Here is a 24,675-nt window from a genome sequence, read left to right on the forward strand (position 1 = left end):
TACCTTAGTGTTTATAAATAACCAATAATTATATTTGAATAAATATCTCAATACCTATTTATCTATACTACTCTATTAAGAACCTACCCTTCACACTGACACTCTGGGCCCACCCCACATGCCCCGACTGGTTCTCCTGTTAGCTCTCTGACTGGTTCTCCCGTATCTCTCTCAGCTACTACCATGTGAATCCCAGCTCCCACGTAGCCAGCTACCGCGTTTGCTCAGCATCCGAGCCCACCCACGCAACTATCATACCACCTAAAAAAAAGTGCATAGTGAGCACTCGAACCTACATCTCGAGCTCCAGAAATTTAGAGCTAACCACCAGACCACATATACCTTAGTGTTTATAAATAAACAAGAACTATATTTAAATAAATATTTTAAATTTATTTATGTGATATATAAAACCGTAGCAAAGCATGTATAACTGACTAGTCAAACTAAGATGGGATTTATATCATCGCTTCAACGATATCTACACTGGATTCCACGCCGCCGCGTCGTTTTCTAGTGTTTTTTGATTCGTGAGCCCGGCCAAGAGCCCGTGACCAGCTAAGTCGGCCCATCCCATTTTCCACTCCGGACTCGGTGAAATGCGGTTGGAGTTCAAAACTCAGCCCGACCCATCCAGCTCCGACACTGCACAGCCCGCACCACGCACCAGGACATCGCCACCGGCACCGCACTACGGCGTACAGGAAACCGGACGGACAGCTATGCCCGACCGCCTCCTTTCTGGTTCTCCTCCTCCCTCCTCCCTCCCGCGCAGATCTCCACAAGCTTCCAGAGAGCAGCAGCAGCAGCAGCTCGCCTCCACGCGACACGAGGACGGACATGGCGACCTTCACCAAGCTCGAGGATTCCCCCATGTTCCGCAAACAGGTGGCGTCCCTCGCTCTTCGCTCCTCTGCCCACGAGGCCTCCCTGATCCGGCCCCGTCGAGGCAATGTTTCGTGTTTCTTGGGATCTCGGTCGGTCCTACGTCGTCAGTTGGATTTGGGTGTGTCGAATGGAAGGATTCGGTCCGTTGTCGGAGTCTGGGTGGTTGTGACGGAGCTATGGCGGATTTGGATCATTTTGTGTGCGGCAGATCTCGACTTGGTAGCTTGATCCAGTGTGCCTCGGTCGTTTTGGGTTTGAAACACAGGGATTTCTCAGCAGAGTCGACGTTTTGACGTGATGCGTAATTATTGCTGCAATTCTGTGTTTGTTATGACGAATTGGGCATGTTAGTGAAAATGGGTCAATCATCGTCCGATATTTGGGATTGATTTCTTTGAAGGGGTTAGAACGCTGACAACGGCGCAGCTTTGACGATCAAATTGCACTGTTGCATTGCACAACATATTTGAATAGAAGGGGTTGATTTTATTTGAATTGAGCTCATGGATGGACCTGGTACAGAGGGTGAAGCTTTTGCTTGAGCAAATTTTCAGCCTGGTTGTAGTTGTTACAATGGTTTACTGTTCATTTTTATTTTTGCTGAGGACACTACTTTGCCCATTTTGAATTGATGGTTGCATTTTTTGTTGAATCACCTTCTGGAACAACAACAATCCATTTTTGTTGAATCAGTCTGCTGGGACTTTTATAATGAATATTGGACCCTCTTAAAAACATCCCCTCTATTCTGTTCCTTATATAAATCAAACAAAAAAGAAGAGGTGTAGGCATTGTGCTAAACAATTTTGCTGGGTAACTTGGCTCACTAATTTCTCTCCAAAGGGCAGACCTATTGACGTAGGGTCTAGAGAAGGGATAAACCCAGTCAAGCTTTCTCAAAGTACGGAGAGGCTGCTTAAACCCGTGACCTGGTGGGCTGCTTAAACCCGTGACCTGGTGCTGCACCAGGCCTTCCCTTCTAATTTCTCTCCAGAATCACCAAATTATCTCTCTTCGTTGCCCCAAAACCTTGTTTTTGAACTTCAAAATGAAACTATACATGCATTTAAATTATTGTCCCAACTTGTTTCCAATACCTGCAGGTCAATTCTTTGGAACATCTTACTGATGAACTGAAAGAACGGTGCTCAAACCTGCATAAAGGATGTAAAAGATTCATGTACATTTCTTTGTTGTCTCCTGTTCCACATTTGCAAACATTTGAGATGTTCTAACTGCACATAACTGGAGGCAAATGCCATAAATGCATACTGTCTTATTGCATAAGTTTCTGATAAGGCCCTTTCATAAAAATTCCTTTTAGTTCAAGAAATACATTCAGTATTTTTTCTTTACTTTGCTGTTCCAGGTTTCTTGTTTTAGTTTTTGTAATGTTCCATGAGCTAGTGCTCTTTTATTATGTTGCTAATTACCTTAGTTTCAGGGGATCACTTGATGAGGCATATGCAGGGGATCTATCATTTGCAGATTCTCTGCAAGCATTTGGTGCTGGTCTGGATGATCCTATTAGTGTTGCCATTGGAGGTCAGCAAACCGCTAATGTATCTATTGCTTAAATGCTTAGTTCTGTCCTTCCATCCTATCTATATCTAGTAAAACAACAACAACAACGCCTTTTAGTCCTAAGCAAGTCGGGATAGGCTAGAGTTGAAACTTAACATTTGTGTTTTTTTCCGTTTCTAATTTCTAGTTGTTCCACTGCCACTTTGAGTGTTTTGGATATTTACGGCATATTTTTTTAATGTCTGTAGATCAGAACAATGGATCCTTAGAATATAAAAGTACAGATACATACATATCCATGCACTCATTAATTAATCAAATTCCTCCTATTTAAAATTGCAGAGCATGATAATTGATAGCTACAAATTTAGTCATTTGTTGGTGTTTCTCTATTGAAATTCTCTCAAAACTATATTCTTTACTATGTTGCAGGGCCCGTGATGTCCAAGTTTACTACTGCTTTCAGGGAGCTTGGGACATACAAGGAACTCCTTCGTTCTCAGGTACTATAAATCATACAGCATGAAAATGGACCTATAATTTCTGCTGCATAGGTAGTTCGTGTAACACAAAAGGAATGAAGAATTGAAAGGAAAATAACATTACTGTTTTGCAGTCTGAGTTTTCATTTTTGAACTCAACACAAGGGCTTGCTCCTGTGAGTCTGGGCATGATTTGTATTTTTTTATTGGCATGATCTGTATTAGTTTCAGTTTACAATATTCACATCGTTTCTTTTCTTATGTTTTTGAGTTATTTCTGGAACTTCTATACTCAATCTGCCACCTGCAGTTTCACATGTTTACCACCTATAAGGTTCTTGGATTACTTTGTAAATTTCAAAGATATTCAATAAACAGAAAGCACAAGTGATAAAATAAGTTGGCATTTGCAGAACCACAACAGAAAAAGTATGACTGATGCATTTTTTATTTGTTGAAAGATATATCTACCACTATCCTTATGACTGTAATACTGTATACTTCTCCTTGCTCAGGATGCCACGACGCTGGTTACTGTAGTGAATGCTGTACAGTTTTTTTTCTCCTCCTTTCATGCTAGGTAGCAAATCGTTTTTTCCCTCCTGCGTGGGGTTACCTGCTAGTATTTCTATGTCTATAAATAACACAGATAGGAAGAAATTGCCAATTGGGGTCCTTGCGTCCAGTACTGGCTGCATTATCTAGAAGCAGGAATTTTGTGTTGAATAGAATAATCATTTGTTCTGCGATGGAGTTTTTGTTTGTCCTCACACTGATGTCTGTAGATTTATTAAATTTCTTTTGCTCAGGCATGCTGATATATCACATGTATAAACAGGACAAATGATATTTTTTGCATTCTAATTATAATAAGCATTTTCCCTCCAAACAGCTTGAGCACATGCTTAGTGATCGCCTGTCACAGTTCATTAACGTGGATTTAAATGGTGTGAAGGTAAACTCTCCTCTCTTCTCTCCACTTGAAACCGCACAACATAGCATACTTGTAACTATAGGTTGTAACTGAAGTAAACAATATAGTAGTTCAGGTGCTGATTTTCAATGGGCAAATAACCTTTATGCATGTGGGATTAGACTTGAACGCTCTTGCTTCTGAGTTCAGATAACAACAACCACAAAGCCTTTTAGGCCCTGTTTGGCACAGCTTATTTTCAGCTTCTTCATAAATTTAAGCTGAAGTTCTGCCAAACAGACAGCTTCTGCAGCAGCTTATCAGTTCAGCTGCTTCTCAAAATGAACTAAAAGCAGCCAACAAGCAGAAGCTGCTTTTTACCAGCTTATCAGATAAGCTGCTTTTTCAACAAGTAGTAGCTGTGCCAAACAGGGTCTTAGTCTCAAGCAAGTTGGGTAGACTAGAGTTGAAACCTAGCAGAAGCCACAAATCAAGGTTCAAGCACGTGGATAGCTGTTTTCCATTCGCCCTATTCAAGGCTAAATCTTTAGGTGTATTCCATCTTTTCAAGTATCTTTTTACTACCTCTTTCCATATGAACTTTGGCCTTTCCCTGTCTCTCTTCCCATTACTGTCGCACTTTAGGATCCTACTACGCATTGGTGTCTTTAGAGGTCTTTGTTGGACATGTCCAAACTATCTCAATCGGTGTTGGCCAAGTTTTTCTTCAATTGGTGCTATCCCTAGCCTATTGTTGGCACGAAAATCCGTAACCCAAACACTCGGGAGAGAGAGCAAGTGACATAGTGGGGCGACGAGATGCTAGAGCAGTATATTGCCAAGCGTGTCCTGAGTGCTACAGGACCGATGCATTTATAGGGGTAGCCGGGGTTAGGTAAATCAAGTACCGTAATGCCCCCGGCTACCAACTATATTCCCGCCATGCACTGTACAACGGGGTAATTATAGGATAGCGAGCATGAACCCCTAATTACACCAGGTTTAGTACCCTTCTGGGTTGCTTACAGGTGGGCCTGCTGAGGGCAGGTACTTCACACAGAGGCCGCTAAGGCACGAAGTCCGACAGCCGTCGTTGTAAGTTGCCACCAGCCATGCTAAGTCTTTCGGGCGTCCGTGGAAAGTTGGCCCCTTCGCAAGCGAGCCTGCATGGTTGACTTTGCCGCCGTCTTCAGATGTTGGGCCCTCGTGCCTTCGGCAACACTTCCTGGCCTTCGCCTTTCTTTAGCTCGCTTTAATGGTTCGGAGACCAGATCGAGGGGGTGTTATGTCTTCGCTGCAACACCTATCACGTATATCATCGTTCCAGAATCGATTCCTTATTGTTTGACCACAAATCCAAGAAAACATATGCATTTCCACAACACTTATCTGCTGATTATGATGTCTTTTTGTAGGCCAATATTCTTCACCATACAACATAGTAGGTATAATTGCCGTCCTATAAAACTTGCCTTTTAGTTGGTGTGGTGTCCTCTCGTTACATAGAACGTCAGATGCTTGACGACATTTTTTCCATACTGCTTTGATTCTATAGCTAACAACTTTGTCAACATCTCCATCTCTCTATAGCATTGATCTTAAATATCGCAAGATATCATTCCTGGACACTACTTGACCTTCTAAACTAACATCTCATTTCTCATGTATTCCTTGCTTCCGAGTTCGGACAAGGAACAAAAAACCTTAAATAGTCCTAAGATCTGTGCCTTCCATCTTGGGAAAAAGGAACAATTGCCTTTCCATATGGACAATAATGTGGAAGTTAGATTTTAACACATTGCTTACTTGATATATGTTCTTTTTTTTCGTAAAATACTTGCTCTGTATAGGATTGTCGGCAACGTTTGGATAGGGCTGCAGTGGCTTATGATCAGGTGATGCTCTGAGTTTGACTTATCTGAGTACCTTCTTTATTTTTGTTCATGTGACATGTGTTAGATGATAAATTACTGAACAATGTGACCTTGTTTTTCTATACCTTTAACATGTTAGTGTAATACACTGTGTGTTAAGATTGTGGTGCTGTTTGTTTGTCAGGCACGTGAAAAATTTGTGTCAGTGCGAAAAGGGACTAGAGCAGAAGTTGTGACAGAACTTGAGGAGGCACGTTGTGAACTTGTGATGAGTCTGTTTTTTAGATTTTGTTTTATTCTAATTTATGGGGTAGATGAATGTATATATAGCTTTCATGTCGTCGCCCTAATTCTAAGTTTACAGGATCTACACAATGCCAAGTCAGCTTTTGAAAGATGTCGCTTTAACTTGGTATGTATATCAACATTTTTCCACATGCAAGTATACTGTCCAGCCTTGCTGATGATTGACTTTGCTGTAAGAAATTCAGGTACATGCCCTTGCGAACATTGAAGCAAAAAAGAAGTATGAATTTTTGGAATCAATAAGTGCAGTGATGGATGCCCATTTGAGGTATTTTAAGCAGGTATGGTTCCTTTTATGTGCTTAGTAATTTGTGGTCTTTTGGTTGTTTGGGTTCTGATTTTGTTTTTTTGATATAGGGATATGAGCTATTGAGTCAAATGGAACCATTCATTCACCAGGTTTACTAATGTCTCATGTCACAATGCTCTTTAAAAGAAATATTCAGCCTTTTCAACATGACCCATCTAACCAGGAGTTAACAATTGCTGTGCTAAGCTTGAAGTGTTGATGCAGGTTCTAACATATGCACAACAATCCAAACAAATGGCTCTAAGTGATCAAGATAAGCTTGCAAAGAGAATTCAAGAGTTCAGAACTGAAGAGGAAATAGCTAATGTGAGAATGGCTAGCAACGTTGACACGTCTACTAGCGGTGATGGTATCCATGTTGTTGGCCTTCAGTCCTATAAAACGATAGAAGCATTAATGCAGTCAACTGCTAACGGCGAGGTATAATTATCCTTTGTGAAGAAAATTAGTAAATATTCACCAATACTAGGATAAACTAGCTTAAAGCTTATTCATGCTGCTTTATATGATGATTTGAAGATACTCAGGTGCTGTTTGGTTCACATATTTGCAACATGAACGGTAAACAATATTACAATAACATCAAATCATGTTTGTTTAAGTCCAATCGTAATCAGATTCCACACTAGAAACTGATACCAGCCTATTCAAACCTATTACCGCCAGTAATCATTATTGTTGCCATTTACGTTATATTTTGTGAACCAAACGACACCTCAGTGTTGATAGGTAGAATTTACGTGTAGTTGAGATGATCTTTTCTAACGTTGTACTAATTTGACATGCATGAGCCTTCCTATAATCAAAATCTAGGCAAGTGGTATCCATGATTTCTACCATTTCGGTCCAAAATCTAGTATTTATTCTTACATCATTTCTCTTTTTGTAGTTATATTGGACTGAAGTTTTATTGTTTGCTAATTTCTAATTGTTATGTGAACTTCTATTGCTTGTTCTTACTAGTATGTTCCTTTGCTAGGTTCAAGTTATTAAACAAGGTTACCTATTTAAGCGTCCTCAAAATATACGTGGTGAATGGAAGAGGAGATTTTTTGTGCTTGACAGCCATGGAACTCTGTACTACTATGGGAATAAAGGAAAATCGGTATGCAATCTGATTATCTGAATTGGCTTGGGAACATATACAGAGCTTGGCATTCAGGTGCAAGGAGTTCTTATTCTTTGCTTGCATGAGTAGGCAAATTTGTATTTGGGATGATCCTTGGTAGGGTTGGGGTGGTGGTGTGAGGGAATAAGCACATGAGAGGGAGGAGGCATGCAACCAAGGAGAGGGAGAGAGAGGAACATACGAGAGTTGGAGAGGGAGGAAAGGGAAGAGATAGGAGGATTAACATCTATTTCTCGTTTAATCAAAAGGGTACATCTTTTCATATATTATAATCCCTAGTGGACTCTTATAGATATGGACTCTTCTTTCCTAAAAATCTTATATTTTCTTTTATTTAATCGTTATCTAGTCCCATTATTCTTCTCTATTCTAGGCTCCTCCAAGGGAGGAGGGGGTGGGGGGTGGGGAGGATGATGGGTTCCCTAGAGCTGTCGCCTCCCCTACCGTGCATGCGACAGACTGCCTTGGCTTAGGTTCTGATCGCCCAGGGCCCTCCTTTGGGTTTGGCTGAGCCCAACACTTGGAGCCAGGGATTGACCCATGATATCTCTTTCCACTTTTCCTATTAGTGCCTTCTCACTGAATTACCGCTCAAGTGGAGATACATCGGGGGGTAGAAGAGCTCATGTTGGTATTTCCTCCAGCCTTATGATGAGTCGTCAAAACACCATAACTGAAAAGTGGTTTTGTTATGTTCTATCGAAGAGAGGTGGGTGAGGTACTTTAGAGAGTCGATGCAATAGTGGAGGTAGAACCCTGATGTTGGGGCTAAGGCGTATCGTCATTGTTCCATGGGCGTCGATGATATGGCAAGGGACACAATCTCCTAGTAGTAACATTTGTATAGATCGTGCGAGTCTATTGAAGCTAGGTACCTGGAGTCCATCGAAGTTGTTGTGATGGTGGTGGATGGTATTGATGTCATTGCATACTGTAGATTATGGTTGTCTTGATGTAGAAGACAATGTAGTTGTCTCGCCTCTTGCTACGCAGCCCGTGCCTCCCTTCCCACCGTGGAGTGTCGAGGATGACATGTGTTGCAATTTAAGGCTACTAGAAGAGCTTTGATCTCATATGTCTTCGCGTCAACGTGAAGAGGGATGTCAAAGCAGGTACCACAGTAGGTGATTGTCATCGGTACCAATGAAGTCCAAAGATATTGATGTTGGTGCGACGTTCGACGTTGCCCGCCAGTCGTGCGAAGGTTGTGTTGATGATGTTATGCGTGGCGTCTATTAAGTTGCATGCACCAATCAGTCCAATCCAAAAGCTTAAGCTGTTAGGAGAAGGTAAGCAATCCATTTATACACTTCAACACCCCCACTCACGTGCAGCCAGAGAGAAAGACACAAACATGGAAATAAAGGGGTGAAAGCACAAATAAAGCCTCTGACAGGATTCAAACTTGAGACCTCTAGATCTGATACCATATTAAGTTGTATGCACCAACCAGTCCAACCCAAAAGCTTAAGTTGTTAGGAGAAGATAGGCAATCCACTTATACACTTCAACAATATCAATATCGATGCAAATGCGAACTCCTTCCCCAAAGATGGTTCAACATGGAGCGTCTACCACACACTCTTGTGTGCCTAGTTGTTGAGAACATCATTGCCTCTAAGAATTGCTCACAGTGGTTAAGCCATGGCGGTGGATCCTTCTTGCTGTTGTATGTATGGAACAACAACTTGTGGCTGCGGGCAGTGGCAGAGCCAGGCTAAAAGCGAAGCCTGGGCAATGCTAGTGAGAGGGTAGGGGCGACGACGCATTGAGATTAGCACTGTTCTTAAGGCATCGCCTAGGCGTCCAGGCGGAGGTCCAACGCCTAGGCGCCTTGCCCGCCTACCTCGCCTAGGCGTCCAGGCGGTGGTCCAACGCCTTGTCTCGCCTTACCGCTTTAAAAACCATGGAGATTAGGCCATTAGGGTAATACCACCACTAGTAGCAAGGCTTCCTCCGCCCACAACCATCCCGCCTTACCTCAATTGTCTTTGACCTCTCTTTGCCTGCTTTTACTCTTATTCCTCCCCAGCAACTGCCTCCATGCGGGGGAGATCTGGATCGAGGCGGCCACTACCTTATGGTAGCGATGGTGAATGTGAAGAGGTGATCTACTGCATGACGACGACGAATATGACAACCGGTTTAATAGGAACCAATCCTAAGTGGTGGCGGTGCCCTCGACGAAGATCGATCTCTCCTTGAGGGCGCGCAGTGTGGAAGCTGCAACGGCTAGGGTTATGACTAAACCTAGATTCATTATACCGTGTAGGGCCTCATCTGTTGATTATATAGAGTACATATGACTAACACCACATGGATAGATAGTGTGGTACTATTCCTATTTACTCTTAAACTTTGCCCAATGCCCAAGGGGACCACAATTATGACACTTATGCTTTTAGTCAATGTGGCCACTATCCTTGGCGTTAGGCACGTGGGGCTACTTTTTGCACTCGCCATGAGAGAGGTAGCATGCCACTGCCTGGCGTGGTAGGCTTTGAGCAGCATTTACTGTGTTGCCTCTACTTCGACCGTGTGAGCCATTGCTCCTTGGTGAAGTGGAGTTTGCTGCCAAAGAGTATCAATTGATCTGGAGTTGCCACATCATCGTCTCAACCGCCTTCAGATTGTCGGTCACCTCTAAAATTGAGGTCCGCTGTGCCGAGCAAGGTGCTGATTGCAATCACCACATGCTTGTACTGCCTCGGGACGACACACATGAGCTTTTCAACTGCATGCTGCTCGGTGATGCCCTTGCCATAGAGGTCGAGGGAGCTCATCATCCCAGGCGGAGCACAAAGTCGTGGAACGAGAGCAACTACCAGTCCCTTTGGAGCTGCTGCAGCGTAGACTTGCGTGCGTGCTTCAAACCAACATTGATGGACTTGATCACCTCCTAAACCTCTTTTGCCGTCGTCTTCATTGCCAGCAAGCGGATAATCTTTGGGGCTACAATGGAGAGGATGGCATTGAGAGCCATGTGATCTTCCATGCGATCAGCGCATCATACCCGATCTCGCATCCTAGAAGCCACGAGCTTCCAACTCCACCTTCATGAGGAGGCTCCAATCCTCATGCTTGCTGTGTGTCACCGACTTCCTTCACCATGCTGGACCACCATTCCACGCCTCCATGGCTTCGCGCGCGCCTTGGCTATGTGGAAGGGGGGAATGACAGCGGTAGGTTCACACCCATTGTGGGCTGCATCTTTGACCACTACCTGCCGGAGCTGAGACCATGGATCACTCTAACACAACATCTATAGGATGAGCAGAGGTAAATAGAGTAGCTGGAGTTTTAGAGCACATGTTCTTTTTTTGAAGCTAACTGGCTTAATCAAGGCCGTTCCTGAGTTTTTTTTGGGGGGGGGGGGCATAATTATAAATGGAGGCCCCAATACCATTTTCATTATTATATATCAACTAATTAAAATAATTCGATGTATCATAGAAAAACTTGAGTGGTAAAAAATAGAAATAAAATTATTACCTCAAATATATTGTAGAGATAACCTTAAAAATGACTTCTTCTAATGTATCAATGATGGCTTTTATATTAATATCATCTAACAATTTCTTATCAATATCTAGAGTTGTTAGCCATTTAACCTTTCTCGAGACATTGTAGACCTTAAATAATTCTTTAATAATTTTAGATTTCAGAAGCTTCTTTCAAAATTACTGATATTATAAATAATATCTGATAAGCAACATATATATTAAGATAGCAATCCATTTTCCTGACAAGCTCAAACATTTCCATAGCACTAGGGTAGGACCCCTAGGAAGTGGTTGCCCAGATCGGCCGCCCTCCTTGACCCCCCTCAAGCACAGGCCTGGGCTTATTTCTATTGATCGCTTATGCATACATATATATCGAGATGGTGGACTCAGTTCGTAGTAAACCGACCTGGGTACAACCGGCCATGAACCTGCCAAACTTAAGTCGGTCTATACATTACTATTGTTGCTGAGCTAACTAACCTGACACTGGCCGGTATAGGACAAAACTGTTGCAGTCTGTTGACTACAGCTGCTACTGACCTGGTCAGCAGCAGGCCAAAACAAAATTGGTTGCTACTACTAGCTGCAGACATGAAACTTACTAAGGAACGTCTGCTTGACAGGCGTGCAAGAAGCTTCTTAATGGCAATGATGTGCGAAAGGTCTCTAGCTGAGTTGGTTAGGTGGTATAAGTAGCATTCATCAGGTCTTGAGTTTGACTCCCTGTAGGAGCCCACAGGTCGATTTTTTTTAATGGCATTGATGTGTGTTGTTGTGGTGGTGGGTGGGTTGGGGGTTCTTTCTCCCGCAGAGCACAGGTCCAGGTTTTTTAGGATTGCAGTACATAATTTGCACGTCAAAATTTATGTGCAGTAGATTATTTTCAAGGGATGTGCTGGATTATTTTAAATGCAGTGTGCTATATAATTTATCCAAAGATGCTAATTTGCTTATGTTATTTTTTCTGTATTTTACATGTACCTGTTCCTTTTATTCTCTTGGAAGCAAGGAGTGTCATCACAACAAACAACTGAAGGTACTGGTGTTTTTGGTCGATTCAGATTCTTGAACCAAAGAGTTTCATCTCAGAGTGAAGATTCATTATCATGTCATAGAATTGATCTCAGAACTTCAACAATTAAGATTGATGCAGATGAAAATGATTTAAGATTTTGCTTCAGAATAATCTCACCTGTTAAGGCATACACATTACAGGTAACTGCATAGTCCTCAGATATCGAACTTTCTTTGTGCAATTCATGTTTTTGCTATTTCCTGAACAAGTGAATAACACATTTTATGATTTTTTAATTCTTCTATGATACACCAATGGGCTGATGCCACATGAATGCTTTTCGCTTTGTTTATGGCAGGCAGAATCAGGGGCTGATCAAAAGGACTGGATCCAGAAAATTACTGGAGTTATCGCATCGCTACTAAATTCACCATTCCCACAGCAGGTTTGCTGCATCATCATATAACTAGTCTTGGTTTACCTTTTTGGTTGAAACAAAGGATAGATCTATTAAACTCTATGCATCAACTCTGGATAATCATGAAGTAATAATGCTTAGCCTTCCTACTTTGGTTCCATTTTAGGCCCCCTTTGGCATAACTTTAGCTTTTAAAAAAATAGCTTTAGCTCTGGCTTCTCCGTGTAAGTAACTTTTCTAAAGGAGCCGAAGCCATTAAAAAAACTATTTGGTAACATGGCTTTTAGACTGTTTTCCAAAATAAACCCTGACTACTTGACGGAAGATGGAATGTGAACCAGAAGTCCAAGGGCGTCGTCGGAACCGTGGATGGTGAGGACGGCGAGTACAAGGATGAGCAGCCCCACGGAAGCAGGAGGCGCTCCTTCTGCTTCTATGTCTCCAAAAATGGGAATCCACGTAGGAACAAGGGAGAGAAGACGCCCTGGCTCATGGAGGACTTCACTGTTGTGGAGTACGGACACGATGAAGGCGACGGGACCTTTGTCGTGTTTTGCAGAATCTACCTCACGCCAGCGCCACACTTTCTTGGGTATCAACAAGGTCAGCCCACGTCTGCCGCCGCTGCCCTTCCATGGACAGCAACACGGGCAGGCCGCTGCGACACCAGTCGTTCTTGGAGATCACCATGGCCGCGCCATGCTGCTGCAGCTGCTGTTCCCAACGTGCCCGAGCGTCTGTCTTGTTGGTCACCAGCAAGGCGAGGCGATGACCCATATGGAGAAGAAGCCGCAGCAGGCGTATGGTTTGCCGGCGTGATAGACGAAACGATGCAGCACATACTGATTGGTGGGGAGGAGATTAGATCCTGATGCATCTGGTGGGAGCTGGTTTTCGCAAAAAGACCATAAGCCAAAGTTGGTTAAGCCACTTTTTTTTGGCTTCACCTATCTTATAGAAAAGGGAGAAGTGTTTTTTTGCCAAAAGCTATGTATCAAAATACCGTTTGGTACGGCTTATGGAAATAAACGCGAAGCTGCAGCAGAAGCTGCTGGAGAGGAGCCTTGCCAAAGAGGGCCTTAATGCATTACATGCATATGTATATGTTCAATCTATTGAAATTTGATGTATTCAAGATATGGTACTAATTTCGTTATTCTGATTTCATTTCATTTCAGTTGTCATATGGTAATGTAGCAGCAGAGAGTAACAGATCCACAAGTTCTGTTGATTCTTTGTCTATTGAAGATAACAAGAGTTCAGAGGGACATGATGATATATTCAACCTTCTGAGGAATATCCCTGGAAATGACAGTTGTGCAGAATGTCGTTCCCCTGATCCTGATTGGGCATCTCTAAACTTGGGTATTCTGATTTGCATTGAGTGCTCTGGGGCTCATAGGAATCTTGGAGTGCACATTTCAAAGGTGCAATAACTAGTTTCCTTATACCATGATATATGCTAATTGGTGATACTGTTTGGTTGGAGATATCTTTTGTAGAAAAAAGTTCAGATTCTTGGATTTATTCACTTAGTAATGATAGATACTAGATACAGTAAATATATTACTGGATATCTTACTATAGTGCAATACTGCTTTTGTTCTCATTAGTTGTCATTTTTGACATTGGCATCTCCAATACAAAGCTTTAGTGGTTATGCGATCTATTATCATATAATATAAAATTTATTTCCATGTGGTAAATTTAAGTACTTCTATGGGGTAGTGAACCATGCATAAGTTTTAAAGACTTGGTATGAAAGGAAAACTTCGATTTAATACATTTGCTTGTTTTTTATTTGTTATGTCTTTCAATTTTATCTGGTAATCAATGTGTGACTTCCAGAACTAGTAAATTTTGTAAAAACTATGCTTTTAAAATTTTATCAGTCAGATTAAAAAAAAGAAAGCTATTAGCTTGTTCCATATGTCATTGTCACAGCTAATGTTTTTACTTGATGCAGGTTCGATCCTTGAGACTAGATGTGAAAGTCTGGGAGCCAGTAATTATGGATCTCTTCCATGCACTAGGAAATGATTACGCTAATTCCATTTGGGAAGCCCTGCTTCCAAAAGAAGATCAAGGGTATGTTAAAGTATACAATCAGATCTGCATTTTATTTCACTACTTTTCACCTTGACATTAACCAGTTTTCTTCCAGACTACACTTGAACTAGTCTGTAAGCTGTGGGACATTCGCTAGTGTAGACTAACATAGAAGCCAACAAGGCAACAAGTTAGTGCTAGCATGAATTATGTGTCCAGACTGTCTGTCCTTGTAGACGTTTCTTTGAAACATCACAAACAATTCAATTGTAATAAATTCAGATATTTTTATCATGTACTATTTAGGCATTTAAAATGATTTACGCTTTCTCAATAAAGGAGGGGTTCCTGGGTGTCATGTCATCCTTCTCTCTTCCATGGTTCCACCTGCAAAGAAAATGAATTCCATGGGCTCTCTATTATTGATAAATATAATAGTGTTGGTGCTACCTTCCCTGAAATACCAATTGCTGAAATTCCGATGGCGGCAACACAAATTCACCACATCGCTCCTTCGGAGGTGATGGCAGAGCTGCTCCTTGCATCTAGGCCTGAAGATGAAGCAGGCCCAAGCAGGAGTGCCGTCTAAGATGTATACATGTTTCCATGGATTTTAGTGCCAATGCTAGTAATGATGGTGGACTTAATAGAAGCTGGAGTATCCTGAACTGGAACACTAGGGGAATAATTCAGAAGATAAATGTAACATTGTCAAGGATAAAATTGAAGAAAGTGTGTGTTCCATAGACTACGAAAGGGCCACTAGCGTAATGGTTAAGGCTTCGGATTAGCACTTCCAGGTCCTGGGTTCAATCTCCCTTGGGAGCGAATTTCGGGCTTGGTTAAAAATCCCCTCGCCGTGCTTCGCCCGCTCCCGGGTTACGTCCTGCGCGCCAGCGGCTGGGCGCTGCAGAGTGGGCGGTGACGGCCCGCTAGTGATGAGGGGCCAGGTTCGGGGATTTTCTCCTGGGGACCATGTTTCGGTCTTTTCTTAATATAATATCGGAAGGGCGGTCTTTTCCTCCCCGGCCGAGTTTTTTTTGTGTTCCATAGACTGTATCAAAGAAGCCAAAAGAGAAGTTGGCTCTTAAATCAAGAAGTTGACTCTAAACTGTTATAACAAATTTGGCTTTCACCCTCTGATGGGAAGTCTGGAGGTATTTTAATGGGTTGGAATAGCTCCATCTTCACTAGTGAGATTGTTCAAATAAACAAGTTATCTATCACAATCATAGTTTAATTTTCTTCTACCCACATTGGCCATCTTCACTACTGTATATGGCCCCTGCCATGGACCTGACAGAGATGACTTTGTCCAATGGCTTAACAATCTTCAAATCAACGATGATGTTAACTGAATGATAGTGGGGGATTTTCAACTTCTACAGATACTTTTTCTGATTGTAACAAAAGTGGAGGCAGCATGAATGATATCATGAACTTCAATGAGATAATTAGAAACTTGGGTTTACTTGAAATTCCTCTCAAGGGAAGGAAATTTACTTGGAGCAATATGCAAAGTGAACCTTTATTAGAGCAAATAGATTGGGTCTTCACCTCTATAAACTGGACTTGCTATTTGCCAGTACACTTCTTGCTCCTATGGCTGGACCAACTTCGGAGCACATCCTTTGCAAAATTTAAAATGACACTTCCATCCCTAAGGCACAAGTTTTCAGATTGATTGAGCATCCTGGTTTTTATGATCTTGTCAAATCTGTTTGGTCTACTCAAGTTAATACCTCGAACAGTGCTTCTAGAATTTCTACTATATTCAATCTTCTGAGAGCAGCTCTTAAAAAATGGAGCAAGAATCTGTCAAACCTTAGTAGTTTAATCAGGAATTGCAGCAACACTTTGCAAATCTTGGATACCATTGAAGAGCAGCGAATTGTCTTCATTCGAAAACATTTTTTTTCTAGAATACGCATGAGAGCTGTGTATCTTTGAATTAAGTGAGAAAAGGGGGAGGTGGTGGTTCTATATAGCCTGCACCCCTACCTTGGACCAAGTAAGGGTCTGCAAGAACACACATGAACTTAGAACCAAGAAAAAAAATATTGTTGTGCGTTCTTCTGTGTCTTCTTCGGAGTCTTCGGCTGTGGTTCCATACTACAATGTGAAGCATCATGTGATACATGTCTATACACGACATCGTCTCTCGGATGTTTCTGCTTTCCCATCTTCTGATGTGCTCAATCCTTCTAGTTCTTCTGCTTCAGCTTCTCCTGCTATATCTTCTCCTACTGAATCATCTTCTCCTATTGAGCCATCCTCACTTAGTAATTCTTCACCTAAGCCACTTCTTCATAGTCGTTGATCTTGTCAACCCGTTGATCTGTATGATTTTGGACAAGTTACCTGGCAAGGTTTTGCTAGTACTATTCTTTCCGAACCAACTTCTTATCATGATGCTGTTCTTCATCTTGAATGACAGCTTGCGACTGCGCTTTAGCGTACCAACACGTGGGATTTTGTTCCCCATACTCATTATATGCTTTCTATCACCTGTAAATGGGCTTATCGTGATGCTAACTGGTCTAGTGATTCCTCTGATCGTCAATCTCTTTCCCCCTTGTGTTTTTCTTGGTGGTTCCCTCATTGTTTGCAAGACTAAGAAGCAGGTAATAGTTTCTCATTCGAGTGCAAAGACTGAGCTGCGTGCTATGGTTCTTGTAACTATAGAGGTACTTGGTTACGTTGGTTGCTCAAAGATTTTGGTGTTTATGTTTCTACATTGACTCCTCTTTAGTATGACAATACAAATGCTATTAGTATTGCTCGTGACCCGCTCAAGCATGATCTTACTAAGCATATAATTCAGGTTGATATGATTGATCTTTGCTCTATGTCTTTATAGCTTCAGTTGGCTGATTTCTTCATGAAGGCGCATACTAGAGCTCATCATAGTTTTTATCTCTTCGAACTCCGTGTGTTTGATCCACCTTGAGTTTGAGGGGTGTTTGATTGCTATGCATGTGTCCATGTTGTAACTGACTAACGTAGCCAACGGAGTATGCCAGATCCGGTCGTGTGTGGATGAGGTAGCGAAGACTCCCCACAAGACGCCGGTACTGAGTAGCGTCCACCTCCTTCGTTGTGCTTTCACGGCTCAGCCTCAGCCTCTCCTCCATCGGAGTGAGAGCTGGGTTGCAATTAGTGAGCCCAGCCAGCTCAACAATGCGCTTGGCGTAGGCGGTCTGGCGAAGTGTGATCCCAGAGTCACTCTGGTGCACCTCAATCCCTAGATAGATGGAGAGATGCTCCAGGTCACTCATCTGGAAGGTGGCCTTCATCTCTTCCTTAAACGCCGCCACCTCTGCATCCTTGGCGCCGGTGATCACCAAATCGTCGACGTAGACACCCACCAGCAGGGCATTTTCTCCATTGCCCCGCCGATAGATGGCTGCCTCATGCGGGCTTGGCATGAAGCCCATCCTCTTGAGCGTGGAATCCAGCTTGACATTCCACGCCCTCGGTGCCTGTCGCAAGCCGTAGAGGGCCTTGCGTAGGTGCAACACCTTGCCCTCCTTGCCAGGGATCGCAAAACCTGGAGGCTGGTGTACGTAGACCTCTTCCTTTAAATCGTCGTTAAGAAACACCAACTTGACGTTCATGTGATGAACATGCCAGCCCTCCTGGGCTGACAGCGCAAGGAGGAGTCGCACGGATTCCATCCGTGCTACGGGGGCGAAAGCATCGTCGAAGTCGATCCCCTCCTGCTGTAAGAAACCGCGTGCCACCAAGCGAGCCTTATGCTTGACGATGGCACCGGCTTCATCCCTCTTCAGTTTGAACACCCACTTAAGGGTGATCGCGCGATGACCATGAGGGAGATCAGCGAGCTCCCAAGTGCGGTTCGTCTCAACCGCGTCCATCTCCGACTGCATCGCGGCACGCCAAGCCGCGTGTTTCTCGGCCTCCGCTAAAGACCGAGGTTCGCCATCGTCGCATGTAAGATGCAACTCTCCCGCCAGAATGCGAGACATTGGGCCCGGCACCGACGGGTCGATCAGAAGACCCTCTACCTTTCGATACCGCAACGACTCGCCGTCGTAGCACGCGTCGACGCGCTCCTCGTCGTGGGAGAGTGGGGTCACAAGCTCCACTGGGTCGTGCTCGACACGAGCTGGCGTCGGAGAGGACGTTCCCGGAGAGGGTACCGTCGGTGCTGGAGTACGTGGTGATGGAGAGCTCGCTGGAGCCGGAGTCGTGGCTAGATTGCGTGGTGGCGAAGAGCTCGTTGTAGCCGGAGCTGGAGAGCGTGGCGCTGGAGTCGGTGGAGACTTGGGGGCTGGGGTAGGCCTACTCGGAGAAGGGTCGCCTACTCCCCCAGCTCCCTTAAAGTGGACGTACTCGATGGTAAAGTCATCATACGTCGGAGTCGTGCCGTCGTCCACCGCCTTGTCCCAGGCCCATCCTCGCCCTTCGTCGAACACTACGTCGCGCGCCGTGCGCACACGTAGTGTTCCTGGGTCAAGGATGCGGTAGGCCTTCGAGCCCTCCGTGTAGCCAATGAACACCCCTGGGGTGCTCCTGTCGTCGAGCTTGCCGATGTGGCCAAGTTCCTTGGTGAACGCGAGGCAGCCGAAGACCCGTAGGTGAGAGACCGCCGGCTTGCGCCCATGCCAAGCCTCATACGGTGTCATCCCGTTGAGTGCCTTGGTGGGCGAGCGGTTGAGGATGTAGACCGCTGTCACCACCGCCTCTCCCAAGACGATAGCCGACATTCCCCTCTGCTTGAGGAGAGCCCGAGCCATCCCCACAACCGTCTGGTTGCGCCACTCGACGACGCTGTTCTGCTGCGGGCTGTACGACACGAACTCAGCCACTGTGAATTCACCGCCGTTGTCAGTGCGCAGCACGCGCAGCTTGCTGTCGCACTCCGCCTCCGCAGCGACCTGCACACGCTTGATGGCGTTCGCAGCCTCTCCCTTGTTGCCAAGGACCATCACCCACCTTTAGTGAGAGAGGTCGTCGACGAGCAGCAAGAAGTAGCGTCGTCCTCCTGGTGTGGCTGGTGTCACCGGGCCACACAAGTCGCCATGCACGAGCTCGAGCCTCTCCTTGGCTCAGAAAGAAGTAGCGTCGTCCTCCTGGTGTGGATGGTGTCACCGGGCCACACAAGTCCCCATGCACGAGCTCGAGCCTCTCCTTGGCTCGGAAGCTCGACTGCTGGGGAAAGGGGAGTCGTCTCTGCTTTGTCAACACGCAGATATCGCAAAATTGCTCCACATGGTCAAGGCACGGCAGGCCTCGTACCATCTCCTTGGCACTGAGCCGCTTCAGGGCCTCGAAGTTAAGATGCCCGAAGCGCTCGTGCCACTGCCATGCCCCATCGTCCCAACGAGCAGCAAGGCAGCAAGGTTGTGTCACCTTCAAGTTGAGGATGTAAAGCCGATTTGGACTCCTGTGTACCTTGGCAAGAAGGCGACGAGAGGGGTCCCAGATCCTCATGACTCCTTGCTCGACCTCCACGCGCGAACCATTCTCATCCAACTGTCCCAGGCCGATGATAGAGTTCCTCAACGCAGGGATGTAATAGACTCCGGTGAGCAGCCTGTGCTCACCAGACCCGACGGTGAATACGACTGAGCTGGCGCCCTTGATCTCTACGCCGGAGGCGTCCCCAAACTTGACGGAGCCTCGGACGCTAGAGTCGAGCTCGGTGAAGAACTCCCGTCGGCCGGTCATGTGATGAGTGGCGCCGGTGTCCAGGCACCATCCTTCGATCATGTCGTTGCTGGAGCCTTCGCCGAGGAAAGCGCGTGCTTTCGACTCATCAAGGTGGAGGATTGCCGCTGCGGCCGGTGCCGCTGGAGGTAGCTCGATGCTTGCGTGTGCTAGGAGCAGAGCTTCCTCCTCCCCCTCCGCCTGTGCGACGTTGTCCTGGCCGCGTCGTGGCTGTCGACATTCCCTGGCCCAGTGGACAAGCTTGCCACAATTGTGACAACCGTCATCTCGTGCCAGCTTCTTGTTGCCGACGGCGCCACCTTGGGCGCTTCCGCGGGCACCACCCTCAGCTTGTCCTCACGCCCCGGCTTGGGCGCCTCCGCGCGGCTTGCCGCATTTGCGGCCCCGTGTCGAGGAGGACTCCCCCTTCTTGTCACCCTGGTAGGCCTCCCACTGCTCTCGAGTGAGATGTAGCTTCCTGCCGATGGTGGTAGGCCCAGAGAGGGCCCGTGGTTCGTCGCCATCGACGACCTTGAGACGACCAATCACTTCTTCGATCGTCATCGTGGAGAGGTCTAGCAGAGACTCGATTGAGCGAGCGATCTGCTTGTACTTCTCGGGGATGCAACGGAAGAGCTTCTCGACGGCTCTCTCCTCATCGTAGGTGTCATCGCCGAACTGCACCATCTTCTGCAACAGTGTTGAGTTGAAGAGCAAAGTCATCAACATCCTCACCTGGCTTGAAGGCCAGGTTCTCCCACTCCTTGCGAAGTGCCTACAGTGTGGTCTTGCGGGCACGGTCGCTGCCGATGCGGGTCGCAACGATGGCATCCCAGGCTTCCTTGGCAGTCCGCTTCTGGGAAAGCGAAAACTGCATCTCGGGCGGGACTGCAGCAATGAGGGCATCTAGCGCCCGTCGATCCTCGTAGTAGTCGACGTCGCTGTACCGAACTGCTTCCCACATGTGGCGAACCTGGAGCTGTACCCTCATCACCGTGGCCCACTCGACGTAGTTGGTCTTAGTGAGGGTAGGCCACCCACCGCCGGGACCGATGTCCCAAACAACGGCCTGGACCCCACGGAGACCATGATACCGATCCGGGGAGGGAGAGCCGCGCCGTCTGTAGAGGCCTCGATCTCCATCGACCCGGCCGCCGCCACCGGGAGCACCGTCGGCGCGTCCTCGCCCATCTGGGCTGCCGCCGCGTGTGTTCTCGCTCGGAGCGCCGTCGGCGCGTCTGCGCCTATCTAGGCTGCCGCCGTGCGTGCCCCCATGGGGGTGCGCGGCTGCCCATTGAGCCGCCTGCTCTTGCGCTGCCTCCCTTGCCAGCCTGAGCTTGTCGTTGGTGCTGCCGGCGCTACTGCCGCGTAGAGCCTCGAGCTTTGCCGCCGCCGCATGTGCAACATCCGCCGCTTCTACTTCCGCTCTCGCTGCTGCCAGTTCCGCTGCCGCCAGCTGTGCTGCCCTCGCTGCTGTCGCTGCAGCCGCCGCCGCTGCTCGCTCGTGTTCTTGTGCTACGGCGACCTCAGCCTCCTGCTGGCGCCGCGCACTCGAAGTGACCGAGCATAGGGACATGGTGTGCTAGAGAGGGGTTGCTGCGTGTGGAAGAGGCTATCTCAGACGAGAGGCTGCTCGTCCGAGCAGGAGAGGAAGCAACAATTGGAGCTCTTGCTTCCGACTGAGTATAGGGAGAGGCGCGGGAAGGAGATGAGCAAGAGATGTTTAGGCTGCAAGATAACTTGGCTCCGATACCAATTGTAAGCAACGAGACTCTTACTCTCATCGAGAGGATGACACTATGGGTTGGGGCGATTTTTGTTTATTTTTTCAAACACTACACAATGTCATACCCGTCTAAGGGTTGTGATACATATTTATAGCCCAAGGGGCTGCAACATATGCTTTCTAGAGATGCGAATATGCTGTCCTACAAACTGCACTACCTGTCCTACAAAACGCACTAACCACTAGGTGCTGTTGTACTCTAGTCAAAAGAAAACTGCAGCAAGCTGTTGTCCTCCAAAAGCTAGAAAAGCGGAAAAGGAGATGCCTGCAGCACGCTGTCCTTGCAGTCAGCAGACTGACATGCTGCTGTCCCACGTTATCCTTGCAGTCAAAAAATTGAGATGTTGCTGTCCCTGCAGTCAAAAACCACCAAGGACTGCTGCTGTCCTTCCCACAGACCACGAGACTTATTCCAACAGTCTCCCGCTCCAGTGCAGAGGCCGAGTACCGCGCTGTGGGTAACGATGTGGCCGAGGCCTCCTGGATGCGCCAGCTACTCCACGAGCTCCACAGCCCCCTTCAGCGCGCCACCCTTGTCTAATGTGAAAGTGTTAGCGCCGTCTACCTCTCCACCAATCCCGTGCAGCACCAGCACACAAAGCATGTGGAGATCGACCTGCACTTCGTCCGCTAGCGTGTGGCTGCATAGAGTTGTGACTGCGCGGGGGGGGGGGGGGGGTGTTAGGTACCTGTCCCTCGTAATGGGCCTGACCCAGTTATGTGATCTATTAATACTCAGCCCAACCCTATTCTAGGGTTAGGGTTTCCAATAGGATCAAGGATGGATAGAACTGCAACTATTAATCTTGACTATTTGGGGCTGCCCTCTCATAACCTGGAGGATTTGGACTTACCAATTACAGAAAAAGAAGTCCTTGAAGCCATTAAAGAGCTGCCATCTGACAAAGCTCCTGGACCAGATGGGTTCACAGGAAGATTTTACAAGGCTTGCTGGCCCACTATTAAGGGAAGTATGATGTAGGTGCTTGCAGCTATTTGAGACAGGAAATTTGGCCACTTTAGCAAGTCAAATTCAGCTCTTGTAACCCTTATTCCAAAAAAGGAGGGAGCTAACCAAGTCAAAGACTTTAGACCTATTAGTTTAGTGCATAGCATGGCCAAGCTAGTCACTAAAATTCTAGCTAACAGGCTGGGTGATAAGCTACAAGATATGGTCTCTCAAAGGCAGAGTGCATTTATTAAAGGCCGGTTCATCCAAGACAATTTTATGATTGTGCAGCAAACTGCCAGACTCCTCCATCAGCAAAGACATATAAGAATTCTTTTGAAGCTTGACATCACTAAAGCTTTTGACTCAGTATCCTGGCCATTTCTCCTCGAAGTGCTTCAAAAACTGGGGTTTGGGCAGATTTGGACAGATGTTTTGAGTGGACTGCTATCTACCTCGTCCACACAAGTTATGCTTAAGGGAGTAGCAGGTGAAAGAATTCAGCTTAAAAAGGGTTTAAGGCAGGGAGACCCCCTCTCACCTATGTTGTTCATACTAGTCATGTACGTGCTAGGCTGGTTAATCTTAAAAGCTGAACTGGAAAATCTGCTGCAACCCTTGTTCTCCAGACCTTTGCAACACAGAGTGTCCTTGTATGCTGATGATGTGATCATGTTCTTGCATCCAAAAGAATCTGATATACAAATTGTACTCAAAATCTTAGAGATTTTTGGAGAAGCTTCAGGGCTGAAAACCAACATCCAAAAAAGCAATATGTATCCAATTAGATGTGGGGAAGAAGTGGTAACCCTTCAAGAGCTGCTCCCATGTGAGATCTCTTCTTTCCCCTGTAAATATCTTGGTCTGCCTCTGTCTCTGAGCAAGCTATCCAGAAATCAAACTCAAAGCATAATTGACAAGATAGCTGATCAGCTTCCTGGGTGGAAAGCTGACTTGATGACTCGAGTCGGAAGAAAAGTGCAAGTTCAATTTGTTATGACAGGAATGGTCATCTACCTTGCAATGGCAATGAACTTACCTCCAAGAGCTCTCAAGGATATTGATAAAATGAGAAAAGGATTCCTTTGGCGTGGAAGAAAAGAAGTCAGAGGGGGACACTGCCTGGTGGCTTGGGGAAGAGTGCAGGCCAGTTGAGTTTGGAGGTATGGGCATTTTCAGCCTTAAGGAGCTAGGATGGGCTCTGAGAATGAGATGGTTGTGGATGGCTAAAGTTGAGCCTAGTAAACATTGGGTAGGGCTCCCAATGCATTTTCCTTTGAAGGTGAAATCCTTCTTCCATGCGCCATTCACACAGAAATTGGCAATGGATGTTCGACACTTTTCTGGGAAGATCGATGGATACACGGAAGAAATCTGAAGGACCTTGCTCCTAGACTGCTGGCAGCTGTGCCAAGGCAAATTCGAAACAGTAGAACTGTCCATACAACTCTAGCAAATAGAAGTTGGCTGAATGACATCAAAGGAGCTCTCGCAGTGGAAGTCCTTGCTGATTTCCTTGATCTTTGGGATGCAATTCTCACAGTAAACATAAATCCACAAAGGGAGGACAAACACATCTTTAGTTTTGCTCATAATGGAAAATATTCTGCTAAAGTAGCCTACGAAAGTCTCTTCATTGGGTCAGCATACTTTGAGCACTGTGACAGGGTTTGACATTCCTGGTCCCCCCTCCCAAAATGCAAATTTTTCTTATGGCTTGTGGCGCTTCAGAGATGTTGGACAGCTGATAGACTTCAAAGGAGGGGGCTGGATCACCCAGATCAGTGTCGTCTATGTGACCAGGAAACATAAACCATTGATCATCTCTTTGTGGGTTGTGTGTTTGCAAGAAG

General features: G+C 45.9%; 1 protein-coding gene across 4 annotated transcripts in view; it reads left to right on the forward strand.

Annotated features, from left to right (window-relative positions):
* Positions 1-652: 652 nt before the first annotated feature.
* LOC100383867 (uncharacterized) overlaps positions 653-24,675 on the forward strand; it is a 37,448-nt gene continuing 13,425 nt past the window's right edge. The window contains exons 1-17 of one of the 4 annotated variants that reach the window (XM_020551701.3): positions 653-888; positions 1,992-2,068; positions 2,333-2,433; positions 2,845-2,915; positions 3,787-3,849; positions 5,658-5,702; positions 5,866-5,931; positions 6,046-6,093; positions 6,173-6,268; positions 6,345-6,386; positions 6,502-6,717; positions 7,277-7,402; positions 11,942-11,968; positions 12,076-12,147; positions 12,306-12,392; positions 13,544-13,792; positions 14,332-14,453. In XM_020551701.3, coding sequence (XP_020407290.1) covers positions 841-888; positions 1,992-2,068; positions 2,333-2,433; positions 2,845-2,915; positions 3,787-3,849; positions 5,658-5,702; positions 5,866-5,931; positions 6,046-6,093; positions 6,173-6,268; positions 6,345-6,386; positions 6,502-6,717; positions 7,277-7,402; positions 11,942-11,968; positions 12,076-12,147; positions 12,306-12,392; positions 13,544-13,792; positions 14,332-14,453 — 1,556 coding nt within the window. In that variant the 5' untranslated portion in view covers positions 653-840. Of the gene's footprint in view, positions 889-1,991; positions 2,069-2,332; positions 2,434-2,844; positions 2,916-3,786; positions 3,850-5,657; positions 5,703-5,865; positions 5,932-6,045; positions 6,094-6,172; positions 6,269-6,344; positions 6,387-6,501; positions 6,718-7,276; positions 7,403-11,937; positions 12,148-12,305; positions 12,393-13,543; positions 13,793-14,331; positions 14,454-24,675 lie in introns of all 4 variants that reach the window. The other 3 variants (XR_004857609.1, NM_001362217.1, XM_020551702.3) reach the window with 3 other exon arrangements.

This window comes from Zea mays, chromosome 4 (genome assembly GCF_902167145.1).
Source record: "Zea mays cultivar B73 chromosome 4, Zm-B73-REFERENCE-NAM-5.0, whole genome shotgun sequence".
NCBI classification, from domain to species: Eukaryota; Viridiplantae; Streptophyta; class Magnoliopsida; order Poales; family Poaceae; genus Zea; species Zea mays.